The 26,510-nt window shown below is 41.3% G+C and overlaps 1 protein-coding gene across 2 annotated transcripts in view; it reads left to right on the top strand.

Moving 5' to 3' along the window:
* LOC146657235 (phosphatidylethanolamine-binding protein 4-like) overlaps positions 1 to 21,177 on the top strand; it is a 52,874-nt gene extending 31,697 nt beyond the window's left edge. For both annotated transcript variants that reach the window (XM_085426932.1, XM_085426931.1), the window contains 3 exons: positions 13,358 to 13,403; positions 14,106 to 14,222; positions 20,456 to 21,177. In XM_085426932.1, coding sequence (XP_085283058.1) covers positions 13,358 to 13,403; positions 14,106 to 14,222; positions 20,456 to 20,547 — 255 coding nt within the window. In that variant the 3' untranslated portion in view covers positions 20,548 to 21,177. The remainder of the gene's footprint in view (positions 1 to 13,357; positions 13,404 to 14,105; positions 14,223 to 20,455) is intronic.
* Positions 21,178 to 26,510: the final 5,333 nt, after the last annotated feature.

Raw genomic sequence — 26,510 nt, 5'->3', positions numbered from 1 at the left:
GTAATGGATAAATAATTGCAACTGGTAAGAAAGCGCAGCACACGTGCCCAGAAAGCAGTGTGCACGGTATGTCAGAGTTACCGACGCTTGGTGGTGGAGTTTTGACAGTTATCTGTAGAGACGGATAGAAAAATAGAACCGAGTCTGGCTCGGTTTTACTGATATTAAATAAATATTGTGCCCGTTTCTGTGAATGTAACAATGCTTGACAATTACTAACATTGGATAATAAAGGAGCCCTTTCTCCGCAGATTACAGCCCATATCTGGTCTCAACCAAGCAGCTGACTGCAAGGGATTTTAATGACAGTGCTCCTAATATTCCCAGGAGATAATGCTTTTTGTAATGGCAACTGAAAATCGGCCGTCAATAGAAAGCATTCACTAGAATCCGGTATTTTATGCTTATTACACTTGAGTAATTTCAGTATGAATGCTGCATTTCTTCTGAGTTGCTCTCTGGATTTGTTCAAGTTGTTCTTATTGATATGCTGTAGGACTAACAAACATAAAATCTACTAAGACCTCTGATCTGTACCATTGACCATTATCATAGCCAAGAGGTTTGTTGCAATGTGGTATTTTTATGCTACACTTGGTGAGAAACCTGTTTACATTCCAGGGTGCTGTATAGTTCACTTCTCTCTGCAGCTCAGTCGGATTCCAAAGCACTGTATAGATTTCTTTCAGCTGATGAAATTAAAAAGACAGCAGTGTGTGTGTGGTGTGCCTTCCAGCAACGCGATTTGCCTGCGAGTTCACGATACGGGTTGAGAGGGGAGTTCCTTTGGGGAGGATTAAATAGCTCCCTCTCTTCCTTCCCTCCTCCCCTGCCCTCCATACTTGCAGAACACAAACAGCTTGCAGGGCTGTACAGTACTTGTACAACATGTTTGCCACAGTGCTGCTCACAGGTAACAATAAGCCAAGGTCAGAGGTTAAGAGGGATTGTGGAGCTCGGATTCTTGTGCGTTCCTCTGGCAAACATTGTGCACGCACAGGCACATGAATCAGTGCCCATAGTATAGCTGGGAGAAAGTGAGAGTGAGAGACAGAGAGGGTGAGCTGGCTCAGTAGAGAAGGGGGTATCAAGAAGAACGAGACCAGGGCTGGCTGCATGAAGACATGTGAGGCAGGTCTATAAGGTTAGGACGGTGATAGTTTGCAGTCTTTTAAGCTGCTCTGATGCCAGTTAGGCATCTGCGCAAAAATAAAACCTGATGTTAAAAAGAGAGAGCTTAAAAAGGAGCTGTGCTGATCATAGAAATTGCACCTGCTGAGAATGGGCACTGTCCTCTCCAAAAAACTGACAGCCCTAGATGTTTGTTCAATCCGCTTAAAAGGACCCATGTTTGTGTAATCTTCTTATACGAAGAACAAAAAGGAAGTGTTCGAAAATGCTTGAATTTGTCTGCTCTTAATGTCCTCCTACAAACAGTCAACGTAGATTTCTTTTAACCTTAAAAACACTCTTCAGCTCCACCTGAATGAAAATGATAGGGGGCTTTTTAATCAGTGGCACAGAAAGTACTCAAACATTTTACTTGAGTAAAAGTAGCCATGCCACAGTGTTAGTTGTGCATTTAAACTGAAATAAATTCAGTACAATTTGGAAAATACAGGAAAGGAAAGAGATATGTTGCCATATTTTGATTATTATGTTCACATAAGAAAAACTCTAATGTAGATCGCTGGATTCCACTTGATTTAGAGTACTTGATTTCTTGACGTCTTTAACCGAAGGGGTAGAAGATCAGAGAACATTTATTGACACATTTTGTTATGAGGATTTCATGGTATCAGTGTCACCTGCTGGGGGGAAAACATGAGTTGTTGTATCTTCTTCGAATTAAATTGTTCCAGAAGGCTTTCTGTCCTTTTCTCTATTGATTTAAGCTCACCCCTTTTCTATAGGTTTGTTTTATGGGAGATCATAGAGGTGAGCAGCTGATGAACATGGATTTTGAATCTCTTGGGTTAGATTTAAAAACCAGAATGAAAGTCTGTGAAACCAGCTCTCTGCCTCCATCAATGTCTTTGAATGGGAAGGAGATTATCCATTTAATCTCTTAATCGTGCGTACTGTATACATAGCTGGTCCTGTGCCTAAAACCCCATCCTGATCAGATCACAGCCGCCGTTTGCGATGTTTCCATCTAGCCCACAGACTATTTCAGGTGAACACCAACTCTGTTTCACATGATCCTCTCCAACTGTCAGCATATTACACCCTTGGTGCCCTGTTAAAATGAAACCCAGACCAATGGTGCATAAAATTGAATGTGGAAATATGTAGATTTTAAAGTACAGCTTTTTAAAAATCCCTCATTCCCACAAATGTATTCAGAATAAAGGCAGCTGTTTCATAACATGAATTAGGTTACTGTACATTTTGCGCAGTATATTTTCCCCAAAAGTAGGAATTAATAATGAAGATGCTTTTTGGCCTGAAATTGCTATTCAAACAATTATGTACTTAGTTTCTTCCAACAAATGCATTCCACATTATTGTTTTGCCTCATAGCAAAGCACCTAAAAGACTAAAACCTTTCATTCCAGCAAAGGCCGCTATTGGTCACCGTCAATAAAAGCATAAAAGCATTTATTTCCCACGTTTGTCAAATTAACAGCATACTCCATCTCCCATAGGACTTGTAAGGTTCATTAACCTTTCTGTGAAGTGGGACAGGTTTCCAGCAGTTACCATAACCTCTGTCTCGCTCCTGCCTCAATTATAATAGAAGAATTAAACATCCAGCGATTCAAAACAGTAATGCTGCCTCTTAAATCCCTTTGTACCAGCTCTCAGTTGTTAATGACTAAAGACACTGAATGAACTGTGGAGTTATCAACAGATGTAACTGTGGACAGAAGCAAATCAAATGGCTACTCTGCACAGCGAGATTACTGAATATACATGTACAGTTTCTGTTTTGTGGCCAGAATGTACTTTTTCCAAAAACATTTATTGTGTTTTCTAATAGTATGTCGACTTTATGACTTTGGCTTTTTGTGAATAACGCATATTTGGCTTAATTTAATCGAAAGACTGTGTTACCACTGTGCGGAAACAATACGTGACGATTTAATTGTTGTAAATTGTAAGCTGCTTGCCCAAAGTTTTCCTACGAATCTAGACCTCGGCCAACCGCCCCTCCAAAGTCAAAAGAACAACCTGACCTTGAGCTAATTAAATGGTCAATTACACGCCTGTTGATCTCTTTTAATTTCTTAATAATTCCATTAACTGTGTGGGAAAGAGTTAGTTCTCTTGTCCACCTACTCCTCCTTCATCCTCCTCTCCCTCTGACTCCCTTCCTCCTACTTCATGTGCCAGCCCACAAGGTTTTTGATTCTCATTTATTTTGTGTCACTGTTCACAGCTAAAAAAAAAAAGATGATTTAATTCAGTGCCATGGACTCGTCAGTAAGCTCCAACCTCCTCCTCTGCCCCCCTTACATCTCCCCCGTGCTTTTATGTACTAATCAAATCCAGCACGTGTCTCGACGTATTTGTAGGCCTACCGCTCTATTGTAATTTCTTCATCTACAATCTCCATGGATTTCCAGTCTTGCCGGCAGAAACCAGCGAAGCCATGAAGCGCGGAGGCCTCGTGCTTGTGCGTGCATGTCCTCTGATGCTACTTGTAGGCAAGCTCAGGCTGGGATTTTCCAGTGCCACCCCCGTCAGTGGGAAGCCCTACATGGGGACATGTCAGCGCCTTGTTTGCTTGTTGTGCTGATGAAGCTGGGGGTGGGGCGAGTGGGCAGCCTTGTTCTGGTTCCAGGATTCCCTTCAAATGAGTCAGCCAGCCCCCACTCAAACCGACTGTTACCTTGGGAACTCAAGCTTGGGCTTCCCTCAACAGTACTAAAGTACAGACTCATCAGCACCCATACTTGCTAACACACACGCAGTAGGTGTAAGGGAAGCAGCACCCAGGTTGGATAAAATTAGCTTATTAAAGCTCTCTTTGGCCTGTACTCTGTCCTGTTAGGCCCAATCTGCTCACTGAGTTTGAGATGACCAGCCCAGCACAGCCACTTTGTAATGTGTGCAAATTAGACTGAATAGATGAGTGCGATAATGAGTTTGGGCGGCTAGTTTCTTAAGTCAGTGATTTGAGTAATAGCATCCCACCCTGCTAATGAGCATTACCAAAGGAGTGTAGGTTTAGCATGTCACAGTGTGTCAGGTGATTTCAGCGGTGGCTGGAGTTCACTTAATAACTGGACTGTTTATGTTTCCATCTCAGGTTCATTACCGAAGCCCAATGAGTTTCTTTACTGAAGCTATTAGTCCAGCAGGCTATTGTTAAGTGGCTTAATTTGTTCATGCACTGAAGCAGATCAAGGATGACGCCCCCAGTTCCTTTTACCCTCTCCTCCAAATTATATTTTTCTACTAACCATACACCCCAGATTCCATCCCATTCGGTTCAAAAGACACAGCCACAAATACCACTAAAAATGCTTTGACTTAGTACATGTTTTAAAGACATTGTAGCTGTGTGTGACTACTTGGATAACTCTTGATAATTCCATCACTGTAGTATATTTGAATGTATAAGATGAAGTTTACCACTTGCGCATTTTCCTGCATTTTGATGGTGTACAGCTGCCTCACTAACTGTACAAAAATGAGCATAACCCGTATGTTAAAAGTGTCAGCCTTTCAGTACCAGCTCAGCCAATAAGCAAAAGCTGTGCTTATTGGCTGAACATATTGGCAACTCCCAGGTCATGCAGTACTGTGCTTTGTCAAGGCCTGTTAGTGAGCCATCAGCAATATCAATGTATCCAGTCCTAGTTAATAGTGATGTACACTTGGCTTGTAGTGTGCTGTTAGCTATGAAGCTACTCTTCAGCATTAGTTAATTTTTGTTATAATAGAAATCATGAAGCAAAAAGAAACTCTATATACCTGCTGTCTTGCAGCTAGCTCCACAAAGACCCAAGCCACGCCAGAGAATATAGTAACCTTTTTTGTGTGCCCACTTTCCACCAGCAAGCTAAAGTTGTTTACCTGAGCTGCTAATGAAGCAATGCTATCCATGTGACAAACACTCTGCACTCACTAGGGCTTATTAAAATAATAGTATCTTGCTGGTTTGCCAGTGGAAAACCTTCAATGTGCAGAACTAGGAAAAGTTCACTGTGCATTATTAGTAACATAACATGTACATCCAGTGTAGCTAAAAACGAGTAGGTTCTGTTGGTTGGTAGAAAGGTGGCTCCTCGTGACGGCTGCGGGGGGAATTGCATGTAAAACACCAGAACACTACCACATGGTAATTAACAAATAATGCACCACACACAAGTGCAAATGCTGAAAACAGCATTAGTCACTCACGTAGTTTGCGTTGTAGGCTCTACAAAGATTCACCATAGAAGTCTAAATCAGACGTTAGGCGGCTTTCCTCCTAACCCTGAATAATCTTTAATGTGCAGTCGTGTTGAGGGATCCTTAAAGAGCAGTAATGAAATCTTAAGCTGTTATCTTAAGTTGCAGTTACTCTACTGGAAATACTCTGTGTATACAGAGCATGCAGGCAACGGAAAACATGAAGCCCACTCACTAGTGGGGAATGCACTAGACTGTCCTTTAAGTCCAGGAAAATTTTAGGCATGCTTTGCTTATGTGATAACAGCTTAGTGATAGTTGCCTCAGGTGGGCTAAATAGTAGCAGGAGTTCACAGTTGAATCTGTAAATTCTTCTGGCCAATACCTGTTGTCTTTTAGGCCACCAGATTTACAGCAATATGTGAAATTGCTCAATTATATCAGCCTCCGACTTCTTCGGAGGCTCAGCAGTCACTGTTGTGCTGATTAGGAGGATTGGCACAGTCACAACACATGGGTGAGATGACAAACCAGTTACACGTCAGCCCGATTAAATCCTGAGTGGTACCCCAGACTGTAACACATAGTGGCTTTTAGTTTTCTCCGTTGTTAGCCAAAGTTTATGAAGCCAGATCAACCATAATCCCAAATGTGTGGCTGTAGAATACTTGCTTGGTGCCATCGTCCTAAAACTGAAGTAAAGACGAGGAAAAGCAAGAGTGTACCGCAAGTGTTCCTTCTTCTAGTTTAAAGTTTGGCATGGGGCCTGGACAGGTTTGGCAAGGATGAAGTAACCCATCTGAGATGAAGTAACAACCTTTAGAAAACTGGCAACTTTTTCCACAGTGCTCACAAACTGTTGGCTGGCTGTCAGTTTTTGCTAAGCTTTTGGTGCCCAGTATTGATCATATCTGAGCTTTTATGCAGGAGAATGACACTTACATGGCCATAAACATGGCGTCACAGTTGGTGGCCAAAGTTGGCGGCTGAAAGATTGTTTCCACATCCTATCTGAGGATCAGGTCATTAAAAGGTGTCATGCATGCAGCTGTTTATGTGTTGTAATCATCCAGTATCGCTGCTCAGGGCAAAAACTAAAACGGGGATTTCGAGGAAACCTTTTCAGCATGAGTAGAGATACCGGAGAAACCCCTGTGGTGTAAAAGAAGTGGCACACGCCACAAGTTTGAACTCGACTGATGGGAATGTCTGCTATGCTGATAAAGACAACAGCGTGCATAGGAGAGCCTGCCTTTGACTGGGTCACTGCTCCTATAGTTCCTGTGCATTTTGGGACATAAAAGAAAGGGGGTGGGGGCTGAATCCAGACTCACAAAATATTCTAATTTACTGCATAATTTTTTACTGTTTTGTAAGCAAAATGTTGTATACTTTGCCTAAACTCTGAATAATTTTGAACATAAATTTGGTGCTTTTTCCATTTATATCTGGATTATACGTTCTGTAGTTGAGCAATGATGCGATTTTTCTGTGTTTAACCTGTAAACCGTGAGGTTCCTTGTGAGGCAAGGACTTTTAATTCACAATAACCCTGCAAATGAATGGGCTGATTACTGAGGCGAAGATGAGGAGGTAGTCATAAGCACTTGGCTTGAGTGGAATCGGCAAGGGAGGGTGGAGGGGAGGGGTGGCGGTGGCAGTACAAGTCCAGCCTCAGAAATAGAGCTGTGAACACCATCTGTCATGCTCTCTCTCCCCGTCTGTTAGCCTGACTGCAAGTAAAAGGGAGAATGATGCTCTCAGAACTGCATTAGAAGGACGTGGGTGCTGATTGTCGTAGGTGTGGGTTTACAGGGTGTGCAAGGGAGGGGGAAGTGGTGGATATACAAGGAGGTGCATGAGTAACTCTTGCTGACAAAGGGAAGCACTCACCCACATAGAGAAGGAGAAGGGTTGTTGGGCAAGCGGGTATTCCTGCTGAAACCGCACCCCTGCACCCACCCACCGCCTCTTTGTGGACTCCTACCTATCGGCTCGTGTCGGAGGATTCCTAGCGGAAGTTATGTAGACACATTATACAAACACACTGCTCATCTACTGCCCTAAGATCAAGAGAAGTTAGAAATTCATGTATAGCATTAAGCTCACTTTCATAAAGTGACACATCTCACCTTGTTTCACCATTTTCAGACAAAGCGGAGATGCGCCTGGGGTCCCATCTACTATCTTTTTTAAGAATTTCATGATGGTAATAATACCGCTATCAAGTCTGAACTAATTCTGATTCATTTTATGGATTGAGATAAATTTGCTGGTTGGTGGTTAGCGTGTCAGGCTTTTACGTGACCCACAGAAAAAGCTCTGCCGCATGCCTTTTTCTAGATTATCAGAAATTATTCATTGCTCATAATGTGTAGGTTGTTTGGGATCCTTTCTGCCTTTGTTTGAGTCAGAGTGTGAAATAGTCAGTAAAACATGAAGGCAAGCAACGCCACGATGAATGTAACACCACAGCTGGGCGCACATAAGTTAGACGTGACTGGCTCCTACATTTAACGAGCCGAGACGAGTGACAAAACAAATATTTAGTAAATGCTGTTTCTTTAAGATCTGGAAACGAACTCTGGATTATAACTTAATGATATTTCATATGTGTTTAAACTGTGTAATGAATATAGATGTTGATATTTGTATGATTGGCCGTGATTGGCCTTCGCGGGTGGCTCAGAGGTCGGGGTCAGCTTTACAACAGCTTGCAGGGACACTGTCTTTTTAAGGGCAACCTCCAAGGGCGTGCGTTTCCTGCTCTAGTGTCTTGAACTCAGGCCTTCCATTTCAAAGGGGGTTCCCCCTGTTCACTGCGTGGCCTCGCTCTCACAAACATATCAAGAAACAAAAATACTTAGCTTAAATTAAGACAAGTGGTAAATTTCTTTTTTACCAGTGCACGTGCCACCAGCAGAATATTATGTTGTTTGGATTCACCTTTATGATAAGAGTGGCACAAAAGAGATCCACCTTGAACAACACAAAAACCAAATCTGCCCCATTTAGGCGTCAAATCTCCAATCCCACTGCTGCTCCTTGTTCACTGTTTTTAGTGCATACCAGGAGATATTTAGTTAGTCTCCCCTCGATAGACTTAAACACCCTCGTGCATCGGCATAAATCACATTGACACTTTCAGTTTTTATCTCTGTTAGTAGCTGGTGTTCCCACATTGCTCAGTGTGTGATTCACTATCACAGCTTAAATGGGTATTCCCCTCAAATGAGGATACGAGACATATGCATTGCTTATAATATCTCCCAAATAACTCGAGTCTTTTTACTGGTGAGTTAACTCAGTCTGGGTAATCCATGAAATGCTTTGTTTGTTTCATTATAGTTTCTAAAGAGAAGAACTTAAATTGTTTCTTGGTGAAAGAGTTTGGAGCATTAAAATTCAGGAATTCGTAATATTTGACTTTACAGTGATTATTTAAAAAATTCATAGCATAGATTAAACAAGAAACAAGAAATAATTGTTATTCTGCTGAGTACAGTTATCAGAAGTGGACTGTGGTCTTACATGGTCACCAACTATACTCAAGTCGACATTTTAAACACTCAAAGTGTGCCAATAACAATGTCCCTCACACCATTACACCATTACACCATTACACCACCAGCCCAAACCATTGATACATGCAGGATGGATCCATGCTTTCATGTTTACGCCAAATTCAAACCTTACTGAGTATGTCGCAGCAGAATCTAATCTTAGACCAGACAGTGGACAATTTTGGAAACAGAAGATTTAGGCAGTACCGTAGCTGCAGTTTCCTGCTCTTAACTGGCAGGAGATGCATTCATTGTGGTCATCTACCACTGTAGCCCATCTACTTCAAGGTTTGACGTGTTGTGTATTCAAAGATGCTCTTCTGCATACTTTGGTTGTAACCAGCGGGCATTTGAGTTACTATTACCTTCCAATCAGCTCAAAGCAGTCTGGCCATTCTCCTCTGACCTCCTGTACGAGCAACGCATTTTCACTCAGACAACTGCCGGCAGATATTCTCTGTAAACCCTAGAGATGGCTGTGTGGGAAAATCCCAGTATATCAGCAGTTTCTGAAATACTCAAACCATCCGGTCTGCCGCCAACAACTGTGACACATTTAAAGTCACTTAAGTCACCTTTCATCCCTTCTGTGATGCTCACTTTGAACTTCAGCAAGTCGTCTATTTCCTGACTTGATTGACTGATTAGATATTTACTTCAATGAGCATACAGTACTATGAATATATGTGTTGGTATGAAACTTTAATACCCATCACCATGTTTTTTATGCATGGTGAGCAGTGCATTACTGCATTATGAACAGAAAGCTTGGTGGTATCTGTGTTTTAAGTGCAGTGAACGAGCATAGAAGAATCTCACGAACACAGACATTTAAAATGTAAATGAGAAAATACTTACAGGGAAACAGTGGTAATGTTTGTCTTGCATAGAGAATGAAGCTGTTTCTAGTGTCTTTCAACTTTCAGCTGCTGAAATAGCACAACAGTTAAAACACTGACATATTAGCCGTGAGTACTCCATTAGGCTTTTTTTTCTTTATTTTGTAAAGATCCTGATTTTAATGTTCTGCTGGTTTTCTACACAGCGCTTCAATCTGAGCTCATTTCTTACATGAACAGCTAATGATAGAAGATCTATGTTTGAATGTTTTCAATGAATAAGCTGCGTTTTTCACATTGGCTTTATGGTCGAGCATATAGAAAATAGCTGAAAACAACTGTTTTCTCTGACATCTGCATTATGCAATGTGTCTTTTATCTTCAGCTTGAGGTAAAAAAAAAAACAAGCCAAAAATACAACTGCTGGTGAACATAGATTTTGTACAGCAAAAGCGTTGCACTGTTTATTCCCTGGGCATGTTTTTGAGGAAACTGTATTTTTTAAGAGAAAGGAAGAAGTTTATAGTGTTAATATACAATTTATGTGTATATGTTAGAGTGGAAAATATATCATCAAGCCCTTTATTACACAGTCATTAAACCATTTCTTCTAATATCTATGTTTTACTTATAGATCTGTGTTATAGATCAAGTCACCTAGAGTCATTTACTCCATTTACCTTTCTAGAAATTACCTGACAAATTTAACCTGCTAGATCCCCGTAGTGCAAAGTCAGTGTGAAGTCCATGTGTTAATAGTGCAGGTAACAGCCTGGGGATCATGTGTCCTTGCAGTTAAATGCAGACAGCTCCCTCTTCTAAACGAACCGGAGCATTTCAAGTTGTGAGACTGCAGCTGAGGCAGACTATCTCCTGCTGCGTGCTACTGTTAGAAAGGGCAACTTCAAACGATGTCCCGACCTGACTCCTCTGACTTATTTCAGAGTTTAGGTGTGAAAACAGCTTCAGTGTATAAAGTCTTGGATATCGTGCCTCAGAGTATCTTGATGTCTTAGGTTATCTCGGTTAGTAAAGTAATATTATGCTTATTTTCACTACAGAAGGTTTTTTTTTCTATAAATGTTACAGATTTATAAGCAGCATTCAAATTCTCTTGGCATACTAGTGAATCTCAGTCTTGGATTCTTTCTTCATCAACAATCAGATGAATCACTCACAGATTTTTCATGGGTGGGGTTAATACGAAAATCATTTTATGCTTAAAGTTTTTAGTCTGATTAAACTGTTCCACGGTCCAGCCTGATGATTGTCTTTTGAATTTTCAGTATTTTTTTCCACAACTTCAAAAGATCCAAATGTTTTTTTGTTTTTATTATCATAAATACTGCAAGGATAACATGCTACACATACCCATACCTTAAAATGGGCGTTTCTTCATAAAGGTTATTAACACAGATCGTGGCTGTCATTCAGCGATGCCAACTTGTCATGTTTGGCGTCACACCCCACAACCAAGTCCCTGAGGGAGGCCGCCCCCCATGTGAGATTGCCCTGTGGGTCACAGTGAGTAAGTGCGTCACTCCCCAGTGAACATTAGGATCAGCAACCCCAGCACGGCCCTGTTCGGTCACAGCGACTGTGATAGCAGCTCTGCTCCGTACAGATTAATCACTCCAACCCTTAAACTACTTTTGTGATTTTTTTTATTTTTTTTTTGATTTCTTGTGAATAATAATATATGTGATTGTGTGTTAGATCGGCATATTATTGACTCCGCATATTATTGACTTCTTTTATTATTTGGCTAAATTTCAATATTTTATTCATTTGCTGTTGTTTATACACTATGTATTATAATGAAATTAAAAGGGCACAGGGTGCCTGGGAGGATGAGCGAGAACTGAGCATTAAGATGTGGGAAAATGTTGCACGTTCAAATGTTGACTACCTGTTGCTATGGCAATGGGTTTGGATTCTGCAGGCTGCAGGACACTTGCTATTTCTAAATAAAGCTTTTTTTTTTTCTCACCGATCGGTGGATGAAGATACTCACATTTGAAACTAATCTTCTGAATTTGATCAGTCTGTGTAAACACTCCAATGCTTGCTGTTATTTTTAAAGAGAGGTTACAGGATTATAGATAAGAGCATATGCACGATACAGAATGCATGCTTTAAATCTGCTGAAAGAGTGAATTACTATTTGAAACTGATAGTAATATGCTAAGGTCGTTTGTGCATCTCAGTCATTCTGACATAGACCTGCACACTCTGTGTGCTTATAACTGTAGTTTTAGCATTTTAATTGGCATTATGAACCGTTATCATCCTCAAAGTACATTTCATCTGCTGCGAGGTGACAGCTGCAGTCTTCAAGAAGCAAAGAGAGAAGTCAAACTATGGTTGGTCTGCTTTAAATAGTCCCCTGTCCCACGTATGAGTAAATAGCAAAATAAAGCTTTTAATTTACTTGTCAAGAAACCTGGATAGGCATTGAAAGTGTTTATTAGTGTCCTCGAAAAGATGTCGTTCCAACAGTTGGATGCATTTATCCTCTTCAAAACATATATCATAATCATAATCTGGATGCACCATTCCCAAGATGAAAATTAAAACATTATTTCTGTTTTTATCCTTCTGCTTTACCTTCTTCTGCTCTGGGCTGCTGTCCTACTACAGTTTTTATTCTCTGTGGATATGTGTTCTTATTAAACTGGAACTTGAATTTCAAGCTGAGATTGGGGGGGAAAAGCAGCTTGGTCCTGCCTGTCTTTTGTCCTTGGTGCTGCTTGTTAACGCAGTACCCCCGTCAGCCTGTAGGGGGAGCCTGTGCGTGGCAAAAAGAGGACAGAAATAGGTGCTGAGACCACATACTCCAGTCTGTGATGGGGACTTCCACGCTTACCTCAAGTGGGTTTTGGGCCATTTCACAGACAGCATATTTAGTCCTTTTCCACCCACTCAAGGATGCAGCCGTCTTGCAGTAAATAGCCAAGTATATTAAACAAACATGCCTGTGTGCAATTTGCAGTGTGAAGTGCCTGACTGTGTGCTTCCTGGGGCTGAGGGAGTTTAACCTGACAAATATACAGCAGAAAATGCTTATGAAAATATCTGCACTTCACATTGGGTTACATGATATCTGTTTCTAGGCAACAAGAAGTTAATATACAATTAATAATATGGGAAATTGGAAATCTTCTCAGTAGTTTAATTTGCTTGGGAACTGTCTTTTGTCTGAAAATTGTCTCTTGTATTCTGATATTAAAATACCTGGTCTTTTATATATTTAATTTTGACATACTTTAACCTGCAGTGTGGATGCAAGCTTGTACTGGAGCTTTTTTTCCCCCAATAATCGCCAAATATTTCACTGTTTATTGGATCTCGAGCTTGCTGTTACTTCAGCAGGATACAGTCTACTAGCATTGGCTTGAAATAAATTAAATGGCCAGCCTTGTGGTTATAAAGACTGGACTAATTGAATGTAGAACATTTGCCTATGGGAGCATAAATCTGAAAGAAGAGCAGCCTGTGCTTGCTGTCTGTTTTGTCTTTCTTATCAAATCTTTGCTATCGCTGGGTTTGTCACAAAACAAACAGGCTGTGCTTCATAATTTGCCCGGCTAACTTTTGTGTTTTAAATTCCAGGGCAGTGCACTCAAGGAAGGACAAATAGAAGGAACATCCCTCACTGGTAAGTAAGATCTTCTATTGACTATTCGTTGTGTAACCTTGGCTTCATTACTCCCAGGTTTAGTTTAATTCCAGAAAGTTGATCTGACTCATTGATTGTGTGTAGGCTGTGCAATTTGCTCTGGTATATATTATATATAATTAGTTGGAATAATTCCATATTATTGTTTGGACTTGTAGATTTAAGTCTTACTATAATTTATGCTAAAGTATTTCAGTATTTTTGTATCACTTGGAGGAATTTAACATTTTTCCTGTATAACCTTTAAGTCACTCTTTCGTGACCCCTCTCCTCAGAGTAATTTTAATTCCTTCCCACTATTGTGAATTTAAAGGGCTTAAAAAGTGCACCAGTACTCGCACACACACAGAGATGCACACGCCGCCATCATCCTCCCCCGTGGAGCTGGTTATGTTTACTGTCTTGCAGTGTTGGTGATGATTAAAGAGGATTTATCCAAAGAAAATCTGTAGCCAGTTTATTACCCACAACCCAGACTGACTAAAGAATTCTCAGAATTCAGAGTTAACGATATTTATGGCCGTACAGCTCCCTTTGGTTTAAATAATCCACGTGGATTTTGCTGCACAACAAAAAGAATTGGGATGTCAAAGATTTAGCACACACTTACAGTCAATTGTTATAAAATGCCAGTCCCCACTCTCAGCTCTCCTGATTCTGATTCTTTGGTTTTTCGTACAGATTATAAGCCGCCAACCCCGCCATCGAACTCTGGTTTTCACCGCTACCAGTTCATGATGTTCGAGCAGCCTCCAGACGCGTCTGTGTCACTCACGGAGCAGGAGGAGGCATCCCGGGGTAATAACTCCACTCACCAGCTTCTTCAGTCTGCTACATTGTTTTCCCACTGCAGTATCATCTATCATATACCAACAGTGGCTGGTTGCCAGCATCTATCTGTTGAATCAGCAATGAAAGTTTACAGCAAGGAATTGAAACCTAACAGTTCCTCTCACATTATAGGTTTTTGTGGTTTTTGGGAAAGTATTTTTGGAACAGACAATAAGAAGCCACGTCATTTTACAATATTCATTTCCTTTAGAGGGAGTACTCCTTAATTTAGGGTGTAATATTTCCACATTAGGCTCTGCAACTCCTGAAATATCTGTGTTGATTGAGTACGTTTTACTATAAACTTGATCTTTGTTAGTGTTGCGATTCACTGTGCTGCCTTTGTTTCATAAAGACCCATGTCATTCTGCATAATTCACAATTAAGATGCTTTAATCAAAGCATTCGGAGTTGCTTTAGGAAGATAATTTTCTCCAAATGCTTGAACTTAACAAGGGAAATGTTAATGAGGTTAGTGAGTAAGTCTGCTGCAGCGTTAATGCCTGCGGGATCAAGACAAGTATTATTGGCTCCCACGCACACCTGCACGAGTCTGCCTGACCACGTCTTGTTAACCTCCGCCAAACCTAAAAGGCCCATCAACTACGTCACATGCTTCCACGTGAAAGGTCGTTTTAGTTTGATGATATTATATCCATACATCCTTTGATTCAACCTTGTTTGTCTTGCAGAGGTATTGTTTTGTTTACGCTTTTGGATTTATTTCTTTTTTTTCGTACTTTTCCATCCCCCTGAAGTCTGTGTGGGAAGGTGGGCTGTAGCACTTGGATGCACAGTACAGCACCTCACAGGAGGCGTGTCTATCTGTCTATTCGAGTCAGGTCACAGCCGGTGATTTGAGGGGAGATCAGGGTGGTTTGAGACTTCAAGCGCTGCGGCCGTGAATAAGTGGAGCTGCCAGTCTCGGCTGTTTGAAGTTTTGACAGCTTTGTCAGCAAACAATCCGGGCACATTAGGCTGAGGTCTGTTTGATGTTGAAACCTTTGGAAAAAGAAGTGTCAAAAGAGATATAGTTTGTAGTATGTTACTTATTCGGCGCACTTTGGGGAGGTTGCGATGAACTCTTGCCGCATCGTTGGGGCATTCGCGATGTCACAGCTGGTTAAGCTGAAGTAATACTAGCATGAATAATAGTTTACTATTTAGAATATTTTTAATGTATTCTTGTGCAAAATAAACTGCTCTCACACAGAAGTTGCCCACTCGTTATGAAGCATTTGAACTGAGTGGATCCACCCATCCTTAATCGAGTGGATGAGCGTAACTCCCGCTGTAAGACTTCCTCTCTCCTGCTAGCTGCTCTGTCGATACAAGGGAAATGAAATTAAAAAAATTCTCCCGGATAATCACGCGCTTCATTTGATGGGTCAGTTCTGGACACAATAATATGTCAAGAGAATAGATAATTGACAATAGTGTTTTACACATTAAGAATGAAAGCCTAGTCGTGGTGTATGAGCAGAAACAAAACATGTGGGATATTTCAGGCCCTATTCTCTGGTTTACCTGCTTCCTTATTTTTGCCCAATTGTCCCGGAGCTCGTTAATCCCGCACGGAGAAGAGGAACGGAGGGAATCCCATGCCTCCCCACCTCCTCCGTTAAGTATGTTCACTTATTAGCGTCTGTCCTCCCTCCATGTGGTATGACACAGAGAGAATTTTTCATAGCCCATGACATTAATTGATGTGATTTGCAAAGGGAGAGCATTTAGCCGTGGGTGGAAGACTCCTAATGATCGTTTTCCACTTCCAGTAGTGCAGTCATTGACTCAATTTCATCTCAGATTTTTTCTCTGTTTTCTTTTCATCTCTGGCCATCACTTTACTAATAAAGGGGGTGAACAATTAGAGGTGGAGCAGGGCTGTTGCGAGGAGCCGTGGGAGTCGGCAGTGCCTCCTGCGTTAAGGTTATGAATGTGGGTCATTGAACTGATGGGGACAGCTGGTTTGTTACACAAGGAACTACAGGGGGGCTGCGCTCTTGGCATGGGGCACAGGGGCGTCATCGTAGGGAATCCCCATTGCTCTGGCTGTCCCTGACTGGAGGCTGCCCCCGTGCCAGGGTTGGGGAGGGGGGCAGCCGTGGGCACTCAGACCCTTGTGATACTTGTCAGCCACTTGGCAAGCCCTTAATATGTCCTGCTACTGTTTGGTGCCGACGAGTCAGTTTGTCAAGGGAAACAGTGTTACAATGCCGGGAGGGAAACCCCAAGGCCTCGAGAGAAGCCTTGGGGTGATGTTTCAGCCTACACGTTAGTTTGCACATACGCTGTTCGCGCGTCGAGCATTCCACGTCCTGACTTGAAGCTCAGCAGCTGGTATCGACTGATCAGAAGCAAAAACTATGATGAGTAAAAAAGAGAAGATAAGAATGAAAAAAAAAATTGGCCATGTGTTCTGTATTATTATTTTTTTGTCCCTGATAAATTGTTGGGAAGGCGACAGTCACGTCATGCGAATGAATGGCTCACAGTGGCGTTAGCTGCTGGATCGTACACATTGCCTATCTTGCTTCCTAGAGCCCCTACTGCCAGCTCAGCACACTCCACAGTAATTGAAGCCATTTGCAATGTTGCAGTGTGGTAATGGGCAGATCCATGTCTACCACCCACCCACAGCCTCTACCATTAATCAGAGCTGCGTGGAGTCAAGAGAGCCAGGATTTGGTTGCTACAGCAGGCCTGAGTTTCAGCCAGGAGTCGGCTGCCTTAAAGGAACACTTTAACGTGTTGAATTTTGGCTGGTTGTGTTTTTTCTATGTGTCTTTTTTTTTTTTTTTACAGAGTCTTGACAGGCTCGGAGTAAAAGTTAAAGTGTCTTGACTTTTCCTCAACTTCCCTTATCCACAAATATCTTTATAGTATTTCTAAAATGGGTTACTTCCAGCTGACACAATATAAGTATAAGTGAAGTAATTTGTTAATGAGTCACTTAGTTGATAATTAAGAAACTCATAAAAATCAGAAAGATATCTGCTGCTTCCAGCTTCTCATAATTTCCTTTGGGATGAGTGAAGAAAACACAGCAATTGATAATGAAAATGAGAGTTGCACACTTTTTTTTTAAAAAGTAATGAGGATTTTGGAGTAATTGAATAAAATCCAATAATGAAATGTAACAATAAAATACAATTTAACAATAAATCTGTGTTGACAGTGTTTCATATATGGACGTTGCCTCAAAGAAGCAGCGGCGTTTAAAGGTGGGAAGCAAAGATTAGTGTCACCAATTCTGCATCTGACCAAATATGAGATATGCTAAGAATCCCTGCTTATCTTCATGAGTTACGGTGTTGATGGACAGCCAGGAAAATGTTGCAGATCAATATGATGTGTCAGCGAAGTTGATCTTTCATTTAGTGGTTTGTATGGGAGTTTTTCAAAATGATCCTATGAATTCTTCAGTTGTGGCCAAAACATGTTTTGGTTGTTTTTTTTGCCAGGTCAAAAAGACCAAATTGTAATTATGAGTCAACATTTGTGCCAAATTTGAAGAAGCACCCTGAAGGTGTTCCAGAGATGATATATTCACGAGAATAGTTGATTATTCCGATAAACTGTTATGAAAAATAATTCTTTGAGTCATTTCTCGAGCAAATGCTAGTCATTATCCGGTCCTGCCTCTCCAGTGTGATGAGCTCTCTCCTCTCCGTTTTATATAATTGGAAACTCAGTATTTCCAGCATAGAGAGAAACAGAGTGGCCAACTATACTTCAACAATTCCCCTCAAGATTGAAGCGCTTTAGCTACTGCTGTGTTTACGGTAAGCTCCGACACACTCACACTGACCCTGTTTAAGCATCCCCGAAGAACTGTTCTGTGTCCGACCCCTGACCTCTGACAGATACAAAGAAATTAAGGTTGCGTTTTGCTTTAGTTATAACTATGAATCCTGCGTGAAGAGCTCTTAGCCTGATATGATTCCTTCGACACTACCACAAAGCAGCATCACTTGGGTTTTTTTAGTATTTCTGAGACACTGTAAGAGGTTTAACAGGGACACCGCCCACACCACTAAATGTAGCAGTTCTGTGTCACCTCACAGCAGTCCTGATCTTTCTGCCATGCCCAGACGTGGAAGCAAGGTGGAAACAAAAGGAGAGGCAGGAAGACTTTAAGATCGCCCTCAGGTCCCACACTATCTGTCCTTTCCATGAACACGCAGATGGGAGAGGCGGAAACGCGTCTCGGCACTACAAACAGGCACCAGCCTATTTTAAGGTCACTTGCGAGTCTAGGCGTTTGCGGGGTACCAGCCAGTGTGATAGCACTAGATATTCTGAATTTGCCTCATTTTGGATTTTGCCCAATGATTGCACAGCTTTAGATGGGATTATGTGGGTAAAGCCTTACAAGCAGCGCCTGGTTTCTACTCTCTGTTTGATCATCATGCTACAATAAAACAATCGCCAGTGTGACATGCTCTATTAGAGGAAATGTTTCCTTGTATTATGGTAGGTTTTTCCCTATGAGTAAGGGTAAGTGAAAGTTTGAATATTAAAGCATGACTGTCATGAGGTTCAACTCTGCCACATGACTCATCAACTATATCCCTATATTGAGGCAAAATAGGGATATAGCTGCCGTCTGTCCCCTCACCCCTTTTTTTTTTTTTTTTTTTTTTTTTAAGTGGTGTCTCTAAGGGTGTGAGGGACCTTATTGTGGACATGCAGGGGATCTGCAGAGGCGGTGCATTATCTGTGACTGAAGCACAGACCAGAAGGGGCACTGGAAGCATGCCCTATCATACAGATAGGTCACTTGACTCCATTGCCCTCACTTGATTATCAGAGACCTTTCTCCAGGCAGCTCTCATTCAAGGAGAGGACCTGGCAAGATTCGGGTACTCATCTGCTCATCTCCCAGTTATTATTCATCATTTTCCCCCCACCCGCCCCAGCTGAGCTCAGAACTTGACCCGAAGTTGCGAACACTCTGAGGTGTCAGTCTTAAAAGCTAAATCAAATTGGTGAGAATCGGGGGAAACGGTTGTGTAATTATTAAAACGTATATCAAATATATATACTCGACTTTAAAATTTGATAGGAGCTAGGTGCAGTAATGTCTGCTGGAAAAAGCGTGAAAATTATAACCATGTACAAGACATTTTGTGCTACATGTAAATGAACCCTTCTGATTTGTTTCTGCATTGATGGGGTAGGGGGTGGGTGAGTGCACTTGATGTCTGTGGCACTGGCAAAGCGTATTTCTTCTCCCATATCTCATTCAAAAATGCCGGAGGATACAAATGTGGCTCTCTGATGGTGAAAACAGCTACAGTGAGGGCCTGTAAAGCAGCTGCAGCGAGAGGTCAAAAGCAGTAATTTTTATATTTTTTTTCTATCCAGGCATAGTCAGATTTGACCCCAAACTGTGAGGCCACTCTCTCTACAGATTTGGACTATTTCAATAGTTGGCTTTCTATTCAAAAGATGACTTTCCGACGCTATTCTTGAGCAGCTGTTAATGTAATTACTGCGCATACGGAAATACCAGGATGTCAGTGATTCCCTGGATTACAGAGCAAAGCAGCAAAGCATTGTCTTACGCGCACCCAAACATATGAAGACACAGATAGACAGACATTCGTTCTGCTGTTGAAGTTTGCAAGTTGAAAGCATGCAGGGTTTTCTTTCCCTGGAATGATAATTGTGATTTTTTTTTTTTCGTCCTTTTTTTGTGTGTTAAGGGAGAGGAAGCTGCAGGGAATCAGCGGTTGTCAAAATCTAAGAAGTGATATTGTCATACCAGCCGGATGGCCGTCTGGTGTTTGTTTAAAAGGGGAGGGAAGAAAAAAAACAGTCCAGGCGATTGAATCATATCTTCTTGCCAATACGTCCTTGCGTTCCCACCTCCATCATTACAGCAACATGTTTTATTTTCAGCAGTGCTGTTCTCAGTGACTCACATCCCAGAGCCATGTGCTGCTCAGTTAGGCCTCAGATGCCCTAAACACAGACCAAGTGGTCATAAGAAATGCTCTTGTAATCCACCGGAGACTCTGCCTAAAATGTACTTTATTTATATACAATATTGCTTATTATCTAACAGATAATAATAATTTATTGAAATCAATCTGAAAACGGTTTCAGATCAGAGTGAAAAGTGAGTACATTTCCCCTCCAAGTGTCTGTAAATACTTATAAATATCTTTGTGTTTGTCTCCCCGCTCCCACAGGTAAATGGGATTTTCAAGCCTTCATCACAAGTTTTGATCTGGGAGAGCCCGTGGCTACTCTTCAGTTTCTCACCCAGAACTACAAAGACTAGAGGATGCTCAGATGCCTGAAATGGAAGAAGAAGAATCTGTCAGTAGACAAATATGAAAGATTTCTCCTCACTTTTACTCTATCAGCAATTACTAAACAGCATACATTCTTCAAGCTTGCACAAGCGAGCCCTCTTTGCCTTTATCTTATCATTACGTTAGAGAGCGAGATTTCCTCTTTGTGTTACACCAGCTGCTTAGGGTTTTGATCTCGGCCCGTATCTCTTGTCACGTGGTACGGAGCAAAGGATTTGGGAGGTAGAATTTAGCTTTACCAGGGGGTTTCTTATTAGTTTCCGAACACTGTCGACAAGAGAAGGAAGACGGCCTGATATCACAACTCTGTGTGGAAAGAGTTGATTCTAATTCAGGGGCGGAAACACGTCAGGGCCAAAAAAAGGAAGTGGGAGGTGAAACCGAGACCGCAACACAGCCGGATGCCGCAGTGGAACTTGAACCAAAATACTCTAGTGACAGGGCAGGGGAGGAGCCACAGGGCCTGTCATGCTCCAAGTGAAAGGAACTTACTGTTTGTGTAATTGTTTATCATATTTCCATTGACCACTGGAAACAATGAGCTGCTTTCATGCGCTTGATTGATTTATCTGAAGTAAAGGCTGCTGTGATCTAAACGTGTCCTTGAGTGTAACTTTGGGACAGCAAACCCAGTTTGAACTTTGCACAGTTGCGTAAGAGCCTCACCTGGCAAGTCTGTAGAGGATGATGCGGATAAACTTTTCAACCCTTTCGCGATGAGATACTTTTCAGACCTCGCAGGTCTTTGTAGAAGGTGGGTCAGAGGACCCCCCACGCCATGAGGAATATCGGTTTCTAACCAGCAACTCTCCTCTGGGAGAGGCTTGTATCAATACCCCAGATGTCTGAAAAAGGCTGGATTTACATCAGTGACTTTGATGTCCTGATGATCAATCTCTAGTTGGTGGTTTCATTGACCTTAATTTGGTGTCTCATCGGTGGGCTAGGCGGGAGTAGGTAATGGAGGTTTTTGTTCCTTTGGTGGTTAAGCCAGCCTTGGTTAAAACCCTTACGCGGCCCCTCCGTGAACTCTGGGAGATCATTGATCAACTTGTCCTGCGTTTGCTTTGTTTGCCTCCCCGACTTAGCGTTCAAAGCAGCCAAGTCAACAAACAAAAACAACCATAAGCACACAGTTTGTCAGTGAATCCATTGCTTTTGAATAAATGTTAAGTATCTGTCGGTTTGAAAATTACTCTTGACCTTGATTTACCCATCTTATTTGACTTATGAAATCACATTTTTAACAATTGGCAAGTCAAGTATAATTCCACACTCATTGTGAAGCATGCCAAGTGGGAGAGCATTCTTCCAAAAAACCACCTACTTGAATCCATCAGTACACCACTGAAATGCCAAGATTTGTACTTCCAAATACACTGTGCATTTTTTCCCTGCTTTATATCTTGGAGATATCCTGCCAAAACAGCTGGGTTTTGCCACTCAGCTTCCTTGAATGTGTTTATTTTTACTCCGAATGTCAGGAGAGTTGAAATATTATGATTAAGAAAAACTGACAGCTGTAGTTCATCGCTGCACAGTATATTGCACTTCTCTGAAAAAGCTTCTCACATCCCCTGATGATATGGGAAAGGCATTTAATATTTTTTTAATTTATTCAAACTTAGATTAATTAAAAGGAATTTGTATAATCAATTCAATTGCCTAACCACCGCTGAGTGATCTAATATGCATGTTTACTTGGAGTCTCCATTCTTCTTTTCTCTTCGCTGCAGAAGTAGATTTATTTCACTGAACTTCATCACTTACTGTGAGCAGTGGCAAAGTGAACTCGACGGCATGATCCGCTCACCATTTTGCACACGTGTTTCTGTGCGTTTAACCTCGACAGAGTGGCATTGTCTTTATATGAATCTCAGTGTGTGTTTTAGCCCACCTGGAAATTTGAGTCCCAATTCTAAAAACAAAAGTTCACGTGATTATCCAGGTTTTTAGGCACTATTGAACACTTGTTTACATTCAACAACAAGGAATCCAGAATTTTAAAATACACCTCTTGACCTCTAAAGATTTTTTGCTGAGGTATCTGTGCTGGCCCTGCTTTCTAAATGCACATTGGTATCCATATTAGTGAAGCTCTACTACAAATGGCAGACTCAATAGAGAGATAACTTAAATACCTTTATGGATGCATGTCTTAAAAATAAAGCTAAAAGCTTATGTATTATATTTTACATTCTCCCCTCAAACTGTACAGAGTGTAACCATTAGACCATTAACCTTAGTGGTTTTACAAAGCCATTTACGATGTGTTTCTCATTCACACACAAGTCCCGAGTTACTGGCATACCATACGAAACAGCCTCGGGTTCAATTCAAGTACACTGGCTTGTGGATCACGCCGGCAACTCTATAATTACTGGAAAATCTTCTCTACAACTGGATCTACAGTACAAGAGAAGTTATGAGGTTAAAAGCAGGTGATTCCTTAATGTACTTTAATTTTACAGGTATGTGTGCAGGATAAAGTTAGCATCAATAAAAGGACTGTTTTAAAAGGACCCTTCGGAATATCAGGTAGTAATTGGACAATGATAGTATCAGGGGGGAAGGTAGAGTTTGTTCTTACTGGGCTATCCTCATCTGCTGCCTGGAAAACAATAATAAGGCACACTAAGGAGACGAGCCTTAAATCTGCATAGGAAGAATATTTCTCTCTAACTTGATTACACTTCTTCCACTGTCCTTTGTGCCAAATTTAAAATTTTACATAGATAGGGGATAATATCTTGATCCTTTTTACCATGTTAAATGTCTGAAACTTGGTATACACTGTTATCTCCAATAGTTTGAAGTTGGAGGCACCTTTATACTACAGACTGTATCTGAAGGATATTCAGATACAGATACGTTTCAGAAAAGCAAAACCACTTCAGCTGGCGGCTAAAATGAGCCCAGCTGCATAGTCAAGGTAACGTTATTATACCCATAGGCAAGGTAAATTTACTTTACAGAAAAACTGATAGCATTTGGCATCCCTTCAAAAACACGCATAGATGTCTCGGGTAAAAACAATCCTTTTGGCTTGATTGTGATCCCAGTAAAAAATGGCCTGATGAGTTTATGGACTCAAGCACTAGTTCAACATATTGTTGAATATAACACCATCTTTATTTTGTACTTCATTCAATTTGAAAAGAGGAGAGGTTTTAGGCATATAATGTCAGCTGCATGTCCCTTATTTTCTGTCAGGTCTCTGGGTTGTTTGTTGCAAATTCTTCTCAATTGGATGATGTACTAGTGTGACTATGATGTAAATTAATAAACCATATGCCCAATTTTAAAAAGTTAAGAAATTGGTGGATGAAGTTAACTTTAAAGTAATCAATAACCTGTCAGAATTGGCACTGAAACTTACAAACAGGAAGTGAGATCATATCTTACCAGTTGTTTCACGCAGCAAACATGGGACACTCTTTTTATTTCTTTGCAAAAGCATGATCATGATTGTGTTTAGCTGGTTGCAAAAGCTTAAAAAATGGAGGACTGAATAATCTGGCGTGTTAACTAAAGTTTCAACCGAGAGGAGTGGTTAATAATAGGGCGGCACTTCTGTTCTATTATTACATTATGGAGTGAAAAGGGACTTATTAGCACTGTTCCTCAGTATTACAAATCATCACAGAAAAATGTCACTCTGCCGGAAACCCATAGTAAAATGCCGTACGCTGTTTTCAGGTTTGGACATGCCCCAACTCAAGCCACCATGATGATTGTGCCCCCTCATCGATGCTTGCAGTAACCACAGGTTACACAAGAACAGCACAGGAAATAATAAAGAATGTAAATTTGCAGGCAGTGTAACTTTCCAACTCCTTTAATAGTAAGGAAAAAACACTTTAGCTATCCCCATGAAGCTTGGAAAAACAAAACTTATTTGCCTGCACATCCACGCTGACTGGGAAGTTTCCTGCTTTAAAGTAAGCATGTGCTTCCATGGAATCCCTGTATGCAAAAGAGCCCGGACACTGCAGTCAAAGAGATCTAACGCCGCAGGGCCATGGACAAACAACGCAGGCCTGCCTCATGTGCCCTGGCTCACAGTCGAGGAAATAAAACAGCAACAGGTACGGTAGGTGTTCCAGCTCGACTGTTCAACTTTCCAACCACAGAGCCACCACCCGGCACTTCCCTTTGGCGAGATACACTGCAGTACAGAAGGTCCTCAGTCATGCCGATGGGATTCTGATTGATTTGCATCTATAGACATAACAGTTGAGGAAGCCTTTTTCCATGGATCACTGCATTGATGAACTCATGCATTTTTGCAAGATGACAGTAATATAAGATGATAAATAGTGATTTTAGAAACATTATTATGAATAATCTCATGCTATCAGGTTTTCCTGCTACTAAAATACAAAACTTAATAGAAAACCTTCTGATAATGTTTAAAAGGCAAATTGATGTTCTGCAACTTTTACTTTCACCCCTGGCAAACAGAATCAAGACAAATTTAACTCGCGATGCCCTTTGACCTGGGCCAGTGTAAAAAAAGTTGATACAGTGAGCAAGCCGAGGGAATGAATCAGTATGACGTGATGAAGCCAAAACAGAAAATCTATATTCAGCCTGTTATAAGAATGTTGCAATTCGAATCAAGTTTACCGGGATAACTGCTGTCTGCTTAACCGATTTAAGGTATCCTACAAGAGCGGAGTGAAGACACCCTGAGGGGGACAGCCCACTGGTATGACTGACACTCATAAAACGCAGACACGAGCACATGGAGGACTCAGTAATGAGACATACGAGATCACTGGCTGATCTGTTTGTATAAGCCCCCTAAACACTGAGCATGATTCAGACTAATTCTCCCACACTGTTTACACTTCTGGTTCATTGAGGTACTATTAATTTCTCAGGTCTGAAATATTCAAGCTCTGACATTTCATTCAGTATTTTCTGAGAATGTTGCACAGGCCTGCGTGGCTTACATTGACACAGCAGCAGCAATGGAAAATCGATTTAAAGAAACCTTTCTTAAAATCATTAATTAGGAGTGAAACCATTCAAAGATCGTGAGTGGATGGTGACTCCAAAGCTTTTTATTTTTTATTATCTTTTCTCTCTTTGTTTTTAACTTTTAGTGTAATAAACCAAATTACATGGGTGTATTTAAAAATAAAATAAAAAAGAAGTTGGGGTTTTTTTCTGTTTTTTTCACAAGTTGGTGAAAAGCGAGCCATGACGCTTTGTCCACTGTCATCTCTTTAAACGTCTGTGGCTTCCGATCACTTTTCCACTACTACCACCCGGAACTCACATGTCCAAATACAGACATTTAGGGGCGGGGCCGGACACTGCCTTATTTGGAGTTTCCACTTAAGCGGTCACTGGGGCTCCAAGTCTAAGCAAGCCTGTGGATTTGCAAAGCCCTTGCAATATTTACAAACGATTAACTTCGCCATTTACTGCATTTCTGCGACAATGATGCTGCATGAAAAGGAGTCAGTGTTCTGCAACGAGCATGTAGGAAGGTACAAAGTGTGTTTGTGTGTGTGACAATGAAGAGCACTTACACTTTCAATATTCAAGTTTGTGGCTTTAGCTTTGAAAGGGAAAAAAACAGGCCTGGGAGTAAAGTCAACAAAAAAAAAATTCACTATTTGGTTAGTTTGGGCAGAATGTTAAGAAACAACTTGTGATAGTAAGCAGTGTACTGTCTCAGCAACAATCCCCAACGCCACAACACACTCTGTTACTGTCTCACACACACACACACACATGCATAACTAGCCGGCTGTGTGCCTGATAAATGCACATGAGGACTGACAATAAAGATAAGTGCTGCTGAATCATTGCAATGTTTCCACAAGGACGGGAACACATGAGAGCCGCGGGTCTTCCTGAAGAAGGACGCAGCTGGATGTGGCATGTGGATTTTGTAAACTTTGCAGCTATCTGT

This window comes from Rhamphochromis longiceps, linkage group LG12 (genome assembly GCF_057381845.1).
Source record: "Rhamphochromis longiceps isolate RC_006_pf linkage group LG12, R_longiceps_female_GT1.1, whole genome shotgun sequence".
NCBI classification, from domain to species: Eukaryota; Metazoa; Chordata; class Actinopteri; order Cichliformes; family Cichlidae; genus Rhamphochromis; species Rhamphochromis longiceps.
The sequence above is the reverse complement of the archived record's forward strand: the minus strand, read 5'-3'. Positions and strand labels throughout refer to the sequence as shown.